This window comes from Calonectris borealis, unplaced genomic scaffold (assembly GCF_964195595.1).
Source record: "Calonectris borealis unplaced genomic scaffold, bCalBor7.hap1.2 HAP1_SCAFFOLD_123, whole genome shotgun sequence".
NCBI classification, from domain to species: Eukaryota; Metazoa; Chordata; class Aves; order Procellariiformes; family Procellariidae; genus Calonectris; species Calonectris borealis.
The window spans coordinates 84,063-98,318 of record NW_027441511.1 but is presented as its reverse complement, the minus strand read 5'-3'; the positions used below and the strand labels follow the sequence as shown (position 1 = coordinate 98,318).

At 42.4% G+C, this 14,256-nt stretch overlaps 1 protein-coding gene across 5 annotated transcripts in view; it reads left to right on the top strand.

The window, feature by feature from the left end:
- Window positions 1–14: 14 nt before the first annotated feature.
- TBC1D14 (TBC1 domain family member 14) overlaps window positions 15–14,256 on the top strand; it is an 86,982-nt gene continuing 72,740 nt past the window's right edge. For 2 of the 5 annotated variants that reach the window (XR_012671436.1, XM_075139151.1), the window contains exons 1-2: window positions 38–416; window positions 5,949–6,684. Coding sequence is in view for 4 of the 5 variants with exons in the window: in XM_075139151.1 (XP_074995252.1) it covers window positions 374–416; window positions 5,949–6,684 (779 nt within the window). In the remaining variant the exon portion in view is untranslated. Of the gene's footprint in view, window positions 417–521; window positions 545–5,948; window positions 6,685–14,256 lie in introns of those variants that run through there. The other 3 variants (XM_075139154.1, XM_075139153.1, XM_075139152.1) reach the window with 3 other exon arrangements.

Genomic DNA, 14,256 nt, shown 5'->3' with positions numbered 1-14,256 from the left:
CCTCCCCGGCGGGCGGCGCTTCTCACCGCCGCGCTGGGGAGGGGGAGCGGGAGCGGGAGCGGCGGCGGGGCGGGAAGAGGTCGAGCCGCGGGGACCGGAGCGTCCCGGGAGCAGCGCGGCACCTGTCCCGCCGGCAGAGCCCGCCGCTGCGCCCGCAGCCAGGTGTGCGCCGCGCCGTGCTCGCCGCGGGGGCGGGCGCCATGGGAGGCCCTGCGCCGCGCAGAGAGGGCGCCCGGCGGGCGGGGGTTGTTCCGCCACACCGCCGCTGAACCCGCCGCCCCTCCCGGGGACCGGAGAGCGATATGGACTGCCCGCCGCAGCCGCCAGCCGCCTCCTAGTCCCGCAGCAGCAGCAGCTGTGGGACGGGTTGGGCATGGCCCAGCATGAGGAGAGCGACGGAGGGCAGCGCTACCCTGGTGAGGCGTCAAAGTTTCTGCGTGGCTCTTCCTCCTCGGGCGGCAGACCCAGCCGGGCGGTGGCTTGCAGTCCTGCCGGGGCTCGGCCCGCGCTTGGGGCCGGGGGGTGTTTGGCGGCACCTGTTGGGGTGAGGGGCAGAGCCCGGGGGGGGCGAGCGCGCCGCTCCCGGGGCGGGGCGGGCCGTGCCGGCGGTGAGGGCTCGCCTGGGGCCGCCCGGGCTGCGGCTGGTGGGCGGCAGCTTGCCTTGCCCGTCCCTGGCCACCTTAAAAAGTTAGAGGAGCAGCTCGGCGCCGCCAGAGTCTTCACCGAGTGTTTTAAAGACCACAGAGGAGAGTGAGCGTTGCTTCCTCAAGGCTTTGGGGAAGGGCACTGGCTGTGGTTTTTTGGGGTGTTTTGTTTGTTTGGTTTGTTGTTGGTTTTTTTTGTTTGTTTTTGTTTTTTCGTTTTTGTTTTTTTTTTGTTTGTTTCGTTTTGCCTTTTTAAATGAAGACCACCAGCTAGGCAACCTTCGCAGTGTCCTGTCAGCCTCAAAGCTCGTGAAAAGGAAGCAACTTTCATCTCTCTCATTGCCTCTCTTTCTAGTCGAAGTCTCCTAAGCAATTCCCAACGACCAAACAAAACTACAACTAACATTAGCTGAAGTTCTTATGACGCTACTGCTAGTTTAATGTGGCCTCAGATTTTTCAGTAATATTGGTGTGGGGAGGAAAAAAGCCCTGTAAACTGCTTCTGGAGCAGAGGTTTTAGAAGAACACTGTGACTCATTTATATTGCCTGCCTGACATAGCAAAAAAGTGGAAAAGCGGTGAATGGTTTACTTATGATTGCTCTCCAAGCGCTCTGCTCAAAAGCCAGATTTGTAAAGCTCACACTTCGTGAAGGACGCTGGCTGGGGGTTAGATAAAAGACTTCTTAATAAAAAAAATCCTAACTTGTTTCTTTTCTTTTTGCCTTTAAGGTTTTGGCAGTGCTTAGGTATGTAGCCTTAATCGCTGTATCTCATGCTTTGTCGAAAGCTAGACTGTTTTGTAGCCTGAGGAGTTCTTCAGTATCGGCAATGCTATGGCTGTTAGGATGTGAACATAAACAATCTGAACCAAGAAATGTTTAATAAACAAATCTGGGTTTGATGCTCTTGTGCACTGAGGTCACCTGCAGATGCACTTGGTAGCAGCAATGTGTTTCTTGGTACATTCAATAAAAATATTGCGTGGAGATTTTAAAAAAAATATTTTCCTTTAAGAAGAAAAAAAAACAGTTGCAACTTTGTAATTGAGGAAATTCCTTACACTTACAGTCTTGAAGAGACAAGGTGTGATAAAAATTGAGATGTTAACTCTTTGAGAACTGAGCAGCATATGTAAACCATTCCCCCTCTCATTTCTTTGAGGCAAGAAGATACAAAGCCTGTTTTGTAGATCGTTGTCTTACCCTTCCTTCTGAACAAGTTCATTGCCTAAATTGCATTGCAAGTCACAGCAAACTTGGAAGAACGTGGCTTGAATTGGCATCTTTCTGATCTTTGTTTTACTCTAATGGTTTGGCATTGCTGTTAACTTTCTTTAAATTTTACATTAAAATGGGTTAAAAAGCGATTTTATTCTAGATCTTAGAAATTATAATCAAATTTGACTTGTTCCCTCTGTGTGCTTGAGTGATATGCAAAGTCAAAATCTGTTTTAAAGCCTCTGGTTATTGTCAGAACATGCCTTCTTGCATGCCGTGATCAGAATCTGGGGAATGTAAGACCATACGGACAGCCGTGCTGGGATGAACTAAAACTTCACCTGTCAGACAGTAGAATTTATCTGGGAGAGGACCTAAAAGCAGGAATCATGTACATTGATACTTCCGTGAAGTTCTGACACGTGCAGTTCAGGGCCTTCCTGGGTTTCTTTTAGTTTAGGAATCCTCAGTGATTCCCCCCCCCCCCCCCCCGCCCCGAGTTGACATGTAAACTTCTAGCATCCACAGTGTACTGTGGCAAGGAGTTATGCAGTTCAGTTACCCTTTGCATGAATGGCTATGTTCTGATGTTAATTTTGAACCTGGCTACAAAACTATCTTTGTCTGGTGCCCCTTAGCGCTTCTGTTGGAAGAGTTAATGAGTAAATAATACGTACCGACCCTCTCACTGCCACTTGTGACCTCTGCTGTATCTTCCTATCTTCCTTTCCCTTGTTATTTCTCTTCTGGGATATTCACGCTTATGAGATCGTGGTTCCTATAAGACATAGGATGTCAAGACTTTATCATCTAAATAAAATTGATATTTGTAATATATTTAAGTAAACCATGGGGATTATGAATGTGGTGCAGAGAAAATTGCTTGTTCTTTCTCAATAGTTTATTTTACTACTAATATGTTAATAATGCTATGTTTGTTATGATGATAATGTTACAACAATGTTATGTTAATAAATGATTTATGGAAAGAAGTTAGTATTGGAGCACATGACACTTAGAATGTTTGACATCAATTGTCAGATTTTGCACTTACCAGTGAGGCAGCTAAAATAAGGAGTATAAATACTGCTTCACTACATCCTTAAAAACAATCCTACAACAATCTAATGCAAAACGAATCAAGGAGTTCTCATGTATGTTTTTGACAGCCGATTACATCTCAAGTTTTCATTTAAAGCCCTTGATGGGTATACTTCAAAGCTTCCCACAGTTTTGCTGAACTGTGTGAAACCTTTGTAGCTTGTTATTGCATAATTTTCTCCAGCAATCTAGAGCTGTTATATACTTCTGCATTTGCTGGTTTAAAGGATCTCTTCGTGTTAAATTTCTTACTTAAATACCAAGTTAAAATAGCTTCAGTATCCCGTGTGGAAATTTATTTTCACTCTCTTTGAACTCTCTTGTTTATGGAATTGTTTGACCTCTTGAGCTGCTATATTTACTGGCTCTTCCAAGGCCGCTTGAATGCTTACCATTTGTAAGCTTAGTCGAGAAAAGCCATGCAATTAAACTAAGGACTGTCTGATTCTTGGGACAATCATTGAGCAGAAGTGCAGTCAGTCACTGAAGGACTTCATTATGGGAACATGCTTATGCTATTTACCCAAACATCATAAAAGTTGTTACATTTCTGAACTTTGTTTTCTGGACTACATTGTCTGATGCATTAATAAGTATGGATTGTGATAAAGCAAACACCTGCACCCTTGCTTATGCAGTTCCATTTTGTGTGTGTGTGTACATGCTTTAGAGTAATGTTGGGGCTGGGTGAGCTGTTGATTTAAAAAGCAATATAATGTTGTATGAAGGGGTGGGTGAGCATGGGGAAGAGAAAAGAGTCAGACTTATGTTAGAAAAATAAGTGAATCCAAGCAAGAAGGTCTGAGAGCTGGAGATCCAAGTATATGCAACAGTAATTATATCTAACGTTCCATGTTATGTCATATTTGTACACTTTGACTATCACAGTTGACTTCATGAAGTAGAATACTTTGTTGCCTGTATTCAAGGGTTGTTGTTTAGGGTTTCTTTGTTTGTTTTTTTTGCTTGTTTTTTTGCTGGCCCTCGCAATTTTAATTTAGTGAAAAGAGACGTTCATAATGTATGCGGTTTGTATGCTAGCTATCTCAAGACATCACTTCTTTAAATTGCAGGGGATGTAAACTTTTCAAACCATGGTAATGTGAAAAAAGAAAAGTTGCTATAGCAACTCTATAAGAAAAGTGTACATCTTCACAAGCTTTTTAGTCAAAACAATAAATTTGAAGCCTTACTTATCCAAAGGATTAGGCAATTGATGCATTGATTGATTTGGATGGGTAGTACATAGTTGGCTCTTAAAAAATTCTGCAAAGGTCTGAAAGATGAAATATCCAGCGTTGTTTCTACTTGACTTTTCTCTGCACTTAGGAGGAGTGGATTGAACTGGAGCATCGGATCAGCTAGTGAACAGAATTTGTGTAGTAAGCTAAAGAGTTGGTATAGCATAAGAAGTACCTTTGGATTCATGAGCTTTTCATGTGACTGAAAGCTTGTAGAAAAAATCATTACGGTTTGGACCAGTGGAATATGTTTGAAATGTTTTTTCTGTCACCTACTGCCTGTCGGTATCACAAAGCCAAAGTGTATTGATGGGCTTGGATCTAAGAACGGACAGTGTGTCGAACCCTGGTGTTTGGCAGGGCTTAGGTGCCGTTAGCCAGTGGTTTGGAACTGCTGGGAGGAACCAGTTTTCCCAAATGAGATGTTTGGGTTTTGGTTTGGTTTTTTTTGTGAGGGGGTTGTTTGTTTGTTTTTTAAAAGTAGAATGCGGGGAGGACCTCCTAGAGGACAACTGGCACCTTTAATTAAGTGCTACATTTGAGAGAGAATAGGAGACCAGAAGCAGGAGACCAGGCTTCAGGAACTGGAGAAAAAGCCATCTAGAAAGCAAGTTGTTTGCAAGATGTGAGGAGTATTCTTCAGTCCTTCACACTTAGCGCAGAGTATTTCAGAGTGAAGAAACCGAAGCAATATGTGCATATTTTTTCTGCCAATTGCTGCAGAGTAATTACATTGCAAACTTCAGCAGAGCTGTAGATAATTTAACTATTCATATAAAAAGAGGAGATGTATGTAATGTCGCAATAATAATCATGTAGTGTGTTAAAGGGTCAGCAGCAGTTCTGGGAGCCAGGGCAGCAGTCCTGATGGTGTTCAAGGTTTATGAAAGGCTACAATTGCCCATGAGGACAGTGCATCTAACCTGCAGCTCATACTTGACTGCCCCCTCTTTGAGGGTCGCTCAGATTTAGACTGGAAGTGGGGCACTGACTGGATTAACTGCCCTGCTGGCAGCCCCTGGCGAGACAGTGTGAATCTATATTGCAAATATGAAGCATAGCGATCCCTGAGTGCAGTAAATACAATATATTTGCAAGTGTCAGTTTTACTGTACATGCACTGATGAAGTGCATCATGTGTATTGTCAAAATGTTGACTACATGGATAACGTATAGCTATTCAGATCTTGCATCTCTTGCTTAATGCAAAACTGATATATTATGCATTCTATTTCAGTGACAAATTTATTATCAGTTTTATGGTTTCCAGAAGAATGCTAAGAAATTCTATTTAAATGACCACTTCAGAATTTTGGTCTAAGTGTATGGAAACAAGTTTTGTAGCCTTCCAACATCAGTAAATATGCGTTTATGACTGTATAAAAGTAAATTTCAAATATTTGTCTTAATATTGACATGGAACATTAAAGTACTGCAGTTTTTATAGTATGTAATTTCACTCTCAGGAGATGTATATGAAGCAAACACTGGCACACAAACTGCTTATGAAAAGCTTTTCATGCTTGACATTTTCTAGAAGCCTAATTTAAGTTGCCATTGTCCTGCTTGTTCAAGCAGGGGGAAGGGATAGTAATCACGAGCAAGAGAAGATGAATAACTTTTAATTAAATGCCTAAATTATGACATGACTGAGTGTATTTAAAAAAACCTAACAAACAGTCAAGAACAAACCACAACCTTCCTGCAAACTCATAATCTTGTCTTTTCTTTCTTTTTAACCAGTTATCAGTTGGGCCAAGACAACTGATGTAAATTTATCCAACTCCTTAAATGGTTTGAGCTTCATGGGAATTCTGGACGCAAGAGTGGGCAGCGGTATCCAGAGCCTTCAAAACTTGAACTCCGGGACCCCAAGATCTCTCTCATTACCTGAGCATGGGCCTGGCCAGCTGTCCAGTGCTTTAGAAGATTGTCATAGCCTTAAATCAGTGGATTCTGGTATTCCAACTCTAGAAATAGGAAATCCAGAGCCTGTTCACTGCAGTGTGTTAAATGTGAAGAGAAAGCAGTCAGAACCTGAAATTGTGCCTGACAGGGCTTTTCAGAGTGCGTACACACTGCCGTCTTACATGCCTCCACATTCTCTGACTTCTGAACATGACCATGCTGTGCGAAAATCCTCTACTTTCCCAAGAACTGGATATGACACTGTCAAACTTTATAGTCCAACTTCAAAAACTCTGAATCGAAGTGATGATATCTCTGTTTGTAGTGTTTCTAGTCTTAGCACAGAACTGTCAACAACTTTATCAGTTAGCAATGAAGACATTTTGGACTTCGTGGTCACAAGCAGTTCAAGTGCAATTGTGAATCTTGAGACTGATGAGGCGCACTTCTCGGATGTTACCCTGAATTCCACTAAAGAGACCAATGATCAGAACCAGCAGGAGTGTTGTCAAGAGACAGACGTGGACAGTAAACGAAAAATATTGGGACCTTTTACAAACTTCTTTGCCAGGTAATGTTTCTGTAAGATATATTTGTATTTTAACGGTGAGATTAAGTAAGATCATAGGAGAAAGGTCTTGTGTGATATTTTACTTTGAAAGAGGTAATAGCTTGCTATTTTAATTTAAAATGGTGTTAACAACATTCTTTTTTCTGTTCTGAGTAAGTCGGCAAATATTGCTAGGGACTAAGGCTCTGAATTCTACTCTGTATTATCTTTATGATCTATAGAAGCATCTTAAATCTTCTTAAAAGATTTCTTCTACATTACGGTAAAAGGAGTTCTGAACAAGGTTTTTTTCCTCTGAACAAGGGCTTTCTTCCTGGCTTTTCCAGTGATGCCTTTTGTGATTTTGGCCACAGTCCTTAATCTCATGTCCCATAAAGAGGTAAATATAGGTAGGTATTGAAGAGCTTTGACATCTAAGGATTCATAAGTGGTCTAGTAGTGATGGGATATTTTATTGATCAATGTAAGTGTATGAAGCTTAAAATACAAATATTTGCCAGACACTTGCGTGACTACTATGGTTTTTCCAAATCTCAGTTATAGTTTTGTGTCCTGGTTTTGGCTGGCTCAGAGTTAATTTTCTTCCTAGTAGCTGGTACAGTGCTGTGTTTTGGATTTAGTATGAGAATGATGTTGATAACACCCTGATGTTTGAGTTGTTGCTAAGTCGTGTTTACGCTAGTCAAGGACTTTTCAGCTTCCCATGCTCTGCCCGGTGCACAAGAAGCTGGGAGGGAGCACAGCCAGGACAGCTGACCCAAACTGGCCAAAGGGGTATTCCATATCGTATGATGTCATGCTCAGTATATAAGCTGGGGGGAGTTGGCCAGGGAGCAGCAATCGCTGCTCAGGGACTGGGCATCGGTCTGTGGGTGGTGAGCAATTGCATTGTGCATCACTCATTTTGTATATTCTATCGTTATTGTTGTTATTGTTGTTATTATTTTCCCTTCCTTGTCTGTTCTATTAAACTGTCTTTATCACAGTCCATTAATTTTACCCCCCCCCCCCCCGCCCCAATTCTCTCCCGCATCCCACTGGGGTGGGGGGCGGGGAGCGAGCAAGTGGCTCTGTGGTGTTTCACTGCCTGCTGGGTTAAACCACAACAAGTTTTGTTTATGCCTTTTTTCTTTCATTTTTGTATGGAATGAGAACATCTGACATTTTGTCTCTCAGTTGTTGAAATGAAAGCATTGGCCACTCAAAGCAGTTATATGACCTCTTCTAAATGTGGCCCTTGTATGAACGATAAGGTATTCTAAATGCAGGTATCCAGTGAAAGTGGTGAATGAGGAAAAGGACTAGTCTACTTTTTGGGATTTGGGATGTTTGTGGGTGTTTTTTGGGTTTTTATTTATTAAGGCCTTCATAATGTCTCTTATTTTTAGGATATAATGTCTGAAGTATGATATTTTTTGAAGAAACGATTCTAGAAATAAACTTTAGACATCAAGCAGGGTTGGCTGTATCTAACCTGTTTTGAACTTGTGATTGCTTCAGCTAATCTCTCTTTCCTCATGTAAACTTTTTTTTTTCATGAGATGAATAGGCTGATATGAATAGGCTGATAAAATACTTAGAGAATTGGCAAACATCATTCTTTGAAAGGCTGCCTTATTTGCAAAGCTTAAGAGAAGCAGTTTCTTTAGATCTACTAAACTGGCTGAAGACTTCATTGCTTTTTATTCTTAGGTTAAAGTTAGAGTACTGTGCAGCAGAATTCCAGTCATCAGTCATGTTTGAGGTGCTGAAGCTTTTGTGGACCTCTGTCTGTTTGTTGCCATGGAACCAGACTTAATTCTGAAGCAGGGGGTTTCTCAGCACTTCAAAGCATGAACTTCTGTTACCCATTCTGGTAGCACAACTGCTAACTTGAACAAATGCTGTCCTTCAGCGTGGAGGGAGCACAGTAGAATAGGCGTATTTAGACCCTGCTCAAAGTAGGGTGTTTAATTGCTTCTTAACTTTTCTCATTCAACAAAATAAAGCCATCTGTCCAAATTCTGTTCCAGTGTAGTCTCCAGTGGTTTTGCCAGTGTTACAGAAACAGTGGTACTCACTAGACTGAGCTTTTTAACCTGAATCTTTTCAGGTATGTTTAATTCCAGAGAACAAAGGCTCTCCTTACTACCTTTTGAATGGGGAACAGGTAATCTTGGTCACCATGTGATGTCGTCATGAGAATATGAGGATTAAGTTCAAACTAGGTGATTGCCTTTGAAGTTCCAGGTGCTCTGTCTGTAACCTGGCCTTTAATATCCTTCCCTTTAACATCCACTGTCTGCTCCGTTTCAAAAACAAAAGTTGTTCACTTTTTGTCTGTACTTGCACACCACACACCCATATTTTATGCATCCGTTCTCTTATGTCGTGCGACCTCGTGGTGAGTTTCACAGGTATTGAATGAGCAGGGAGCTTCTGAGGGTCCTTCTGTGCCACAGGGAATCCTATCTATATTTAGGCTATCAACGTTGTTAAGGATCAAAACATGCTGTTGCTAGGTTTTTTTGATATTCGCAATCTGCTGTCCATAGGGTTGTAATTGCTTCCTCTAATGATCCCATACAGTCCCTGTTCCCTGGAGTTCCTATGGCCTTTATTATGCCACTTGGATTCTCAGCGCTTAACCTAGTACTTCAGTAAATGAACTTGGGCCCTGCAGTGTTTTGTTGAAAGTAACTGACTTCTAGGGTCTTTCCTACCTAGCTCACCCTGCACTGTGTGCCAGGGTTTGTGTACAGTGTTAGACGAGGAGGAGGCATTTGGAATAGTATCTTTGAAGACCAGCTTGCTGAGAAGGGAGCTTCTTAAAGTAGTTTGTAAAAAGTGCTGTGGTGGTAGGTATAAACAAAGTCCCAGAGCAGAGCATGTTCATAGCACTTCACTCTGTGCTGAAAGGAGTTTCACTTGAGATTCACAGTCTTGTAGGTTAAGTTCATAAACCTTCCCTTTTGAAAACCAGGGATGAACTATGGCAGGAGAAAGCCAAATTGCTTTGGCTTTGGTCAGTGGCTGGCACACTTGTGTGTAACATGGAAGAACAAGCATCTGAGTGGTTTGTACACAGCCTTTCTACTTTCCAGCAGGCCGATGGTCATGGCGTAAGGCTGCAGTGCAGGGGCTCTCAGCCTTCATCTGCAGGTTTAGCTCTCTGAGGGCTCTTTTGGGTAATGGGATACAAGTTTGAACCACTGAGAGTGAAGATGAATCAGCGTAGTTTTTGCTCAAGTTGTTGACATTTGGTGAAAGGAGAAACCTTGCTTCTTGAAATGGCAGCTGTGGTTGTATTGAACCTTGTCTGTCATCTGAGAATGTGTTAGTTTCTCTGAACTCGTCAAGACCGAGTTTGCTCTGGATATGTCAGTTAAGATTTGCGGCTGCCTGTAGACATAATACTGACAAAAATTAGATGCGTCTGGTGCTTGGTGACATGCGCCTAAGTGGCTTACGTATCACTTAAGTGTGAAATGTGTTCACCTGATTCGTGTCAATATGGAACAATGCTAGGGCCGCATGGTGAAATGTGACCCTCTCTGTATATGTAATCTTTAACCATTCTGATTGTTCTTGTATAACCACAGGCTAATGGTAGCCCTGAAAAGAAAATAGTTGAAGTCATCAGGTCTGTTCCAGACAGACTAACCTTGCGGGCGCATTCACTAAGGTACTATCAGGATGGTATGTCTGGAACTGTCCTGGTGGTGCCTTGGTGAATGTGTCTGCAAGGCCTCTGCATCCTCATTATGTGGGTGGGGGAGCCCTATCTTTAGAGTTAAGTTTCAACTTCTGTTCTTGCCTCTTGGGAAAGCCACCTAACGAACATTTTGGTATACCAGCTCAAACCAGTTTGACCACTGACCGCATAGTATTGTGTAAAGAGAAACTTGTAAAGTGCATGCATAAAGTTTGGGGTCATCCTGGGGGCAAGCTGAGGAAGATTTGAGAAGACCCTAGAAGGAGAAGAGGGCATGCGCCGAAGAAGACACACCTATTCATGAATATGTATTAGTATAAGGGATATAAACCCAAAACAGGAACTGTATGGCGTGCATCTTGGTAGAGCAGAGACTCCCGGCGCACCCAGCGCTGTTTGCTTGCCTCTATTCGTTTAATAAATTGTAAACTTAAATTGGAATCCTGTTTGGGACTAAATCATTTATCACAACTGGGGGCTCGTCCGGGATGGTCTTGGTTCCTGAATTCTGACTTGATCTAGGAGGGGCGCCCCACCATTTGGTGGCTCCTGGTCCGGTCGGGACTAACACCATCCTGAACCTGAATAGAGGCAAGCAAAGAATTTGATTTTTTATGAGCTCCCTTGCCGGCTGCAGTAGTTTATTTTGCCTGTAATTCTGCACGCGAAGATCCGAACGAAGACGACGGAGTTGTATGTATTTAAGGCGTATACCGTTCGGTTGGGTGGGATTCGGTTTCCTGTGTGTGTAAGTGTGTGATTGAGACGGAACCTAGTTCTGAAGCGATTGTGGAGGTCTTCTAACCGCGGTTCCAATCTCCCACGAGGGACTTGGCTGGTGAAGGACCGAAGCGATTTCTATAGGATTCATGGGTGGGTGGTAGGTCCTAAACCCCCTGCAAGACACTCTTACTGGTAACCAAGGGCTGTAGGAATTGCCACAGTAAAATTCCTAGATGGGTCAGACAAAATCGAAGGCCCGGGACCAGAAGAAAGGGAGCAAATTACCAGACATACCATCAGAAAGTCCATTAGGAATAATGATTAGAAATTGGAATGAAAGGGGCCCCAGAAAAGGAAAAAGTAAATTAAAATTGGTTCAATATTGTATGGTTGAATGGCTGAAGAAGCCTTTAAGACCACATGTCTTTTGGCCTGTTTTTGGATCTTTTGAAGACTGGATTTGCCAGGCCTTAAATATATATGTTAATTCAAAGGAACCTTTTAGTCAGGAGGAAAGTGATTATGCAGGATTATGGATCAGAACTTTACGTCCTTTTCCAGCCTCAATACTTACATTAAAAACAGATGAAAAGTTTCAGGGAGAAGAAGGAGATAAAAACGAAAAGGGAAATGAAAAAGATGATAAATGGGAGCCACTGGATAACCTACCGCCTCCATATCCTAACAATCCATCTCCGGCGGCGGCTCCCCCTCCGGTGGCCGTAGTACCTCTACCAGTACCACCGTTGCCCCTACCTCCACCACCAACAGCACCGGAATTAGATTGACCTCCGGCTGCATGTACGAGAAGTAGGACTGCTGTATCTGAGGGAGCTTCTCTATATCCCTTACGAGAAGTACCCCTCGGGGGCAATCAGGGAGGCATCGGGTTTGTGGCAGTCCCATTAAATACCACAGATGTAAGAAATTTCAAGAAAGAAATGGGGACCCTATTAGATGATCCCCTCGGAGTAGCTGAAAAACTGGACCAATTCCAAGGCCCCAATACCTATACCTGGGAAGAAATACAGTCCATTTTAGGGATCTTATTCACTGCTGAGGAAAGGGGAATGATTAGACAAGCTGGAATGAGAATTTGGGAAAGACAGAATCAGGCAGGACCCCCGGGAGATCAGAAATGGCCAAATGTGGATCCCCACTGGGATCATGAACAACCCCAAGGAAGACAGAATATGAGGGATTTGAGAACGTTAATCATACAGGGAATAAGGGAAGCGGTTCCCCGAGGGCAAAACATTAATAAAGCATTTAATGAACAACAAGGGAAAGATGAATCTCCAACAGAATGGTTGGAGAGGTTGAGGAAAAACCTACAAATGTATTCTGGAATTGATCCGAATACAGTGGCTGGGACCGCACTCCTTAAAACGCAATTTGTAGCTAAATCCTGGGGGGATATAAGAAGGAAATTAGAAAAATTGGAAGACTGGCAAGAAAGAGGATTAGAGTAGTTACTTAGAGAAGCCCAGAAAGTCTATGCTAGGAGGGACAAAGAAAAACAGAAAGCGAAAGCAAAAATTTTTGTAGCAGCAGTAAGAGAAAGTCAGAAAAATAAGACTCCATCTGGAGAGAAAAGGGAAAAAAGAATAGAGCAGACACCCCGGGGACAGCCTTATCGAGAGAGATTTACAACTCCCGTCTGTTACTACTGTAACAAGAGGGGACATGTTCAGAAGAACTGCCGTAAGCGGGAACAAGATGAGAAAACGTTCAAAGAAGATTAGGGGTGTCAGGGGCTATATCTTCTGGGGACTTTAACATCAACAGAGCCCTTGATAAAATTATTAATTGGTCCCCATAAAGAGAAAGTTTTATTTTTAGTGGATACAGGGGCCGAAAAATCAACCATTCAAAAACTTCCAAAAGGAATAGAAAAAGGGAAGAGCTATATGTCAGTAGTAGGGGCAAAAGGAGAGCCTTTTAAAGTAAATATCTTGAAAGATGTAGAAGTAGAAACAGAAAAGAAAATTTGTCTTAATGATTTACTTTTGCTCCCTGAAGCGGAATACAATTTATTAGGAAGGGATTTGATTTTGAAATTAAACTTGAGCATTCAGAGTCAAGGGGACAAATTGCAGATTAAATTATACACTTTAACACAAGAGGATGAAGAAGCTATTAACCCCTCAGTGTGGTATAAAGAAGGGGAAACTGGAAAGATAAAAATGGACCCCATAAGCATTCAAATAATAGATCCGCACCGCCCAATTAGAATCAAGCAATACCCTATACCTATGGAGGGTCGAAAAGGATTAAAACCTGTAGTTGACAGACTTTTGGAAAAAGGAACCCTAGAACCATGTATGTCACCTCATAACACGCCCATTCTCCCCGTAAAGAAACTGGACGGGTCATACAGGATGGTGCAGGACTTAAGAGCTGTAAATCAGCGAACAATCACTAAATTCCCTGTGGTGGCAAATCCTTATACTTTATTGAGTCATATATCTCCCAAACATACTTGGTATAGTGTAATAGATTTGAAGGATGCTTTTTGGGCCTGTCCTCTGGATGAGGGATCCAGAGATTATTTTGCCTTTGAGTGGGAGGACCCCGAAACAGGACGAAAACAACAATTAAGATGGACTGTGTTACCACAAGGGTTTACGGAGTCACCAAATCTATTTGGACAAACTTTAGAGAAAATCTTACAAGATTTTATAATACCCAAGGAGTTAAAATTATTGCAGTATGTGGATGATTTATTAGTAGCAGGAGAAACTGAAGAGGGGACCCGAAAAGCCACCATTGAATTGTTAAATTTTCTAGGGGAGAAGGGATTAAAGGTGTGCTGACCAAAGCTACAGTTTGTAGAACAGGAAGTAAAATACTTAGGACATTGGCTGAGTAAGGGAAGGAAGAAGTTAGATCCTGACAGGGTATCTGGGATTCTATCCTTAAGACCCCCACAAACTATAAAGGAAATTAGGCAAATATTGGGATTATTAGGATATTGTAGACCATGGCTTGAAAATTATAGTGAAAAGGTAAAATTCCTATATGAAAAATTAACTGATAACCAACTCAAGTGGTTTACTGAAGATGATCAGAGATTTGAGGAAGTAAAAAAGGCATTAATACAAGCACCTGTATTGAGCCTCCCAGATCTAGAAAAACCTTTCTATCTCTTTGTG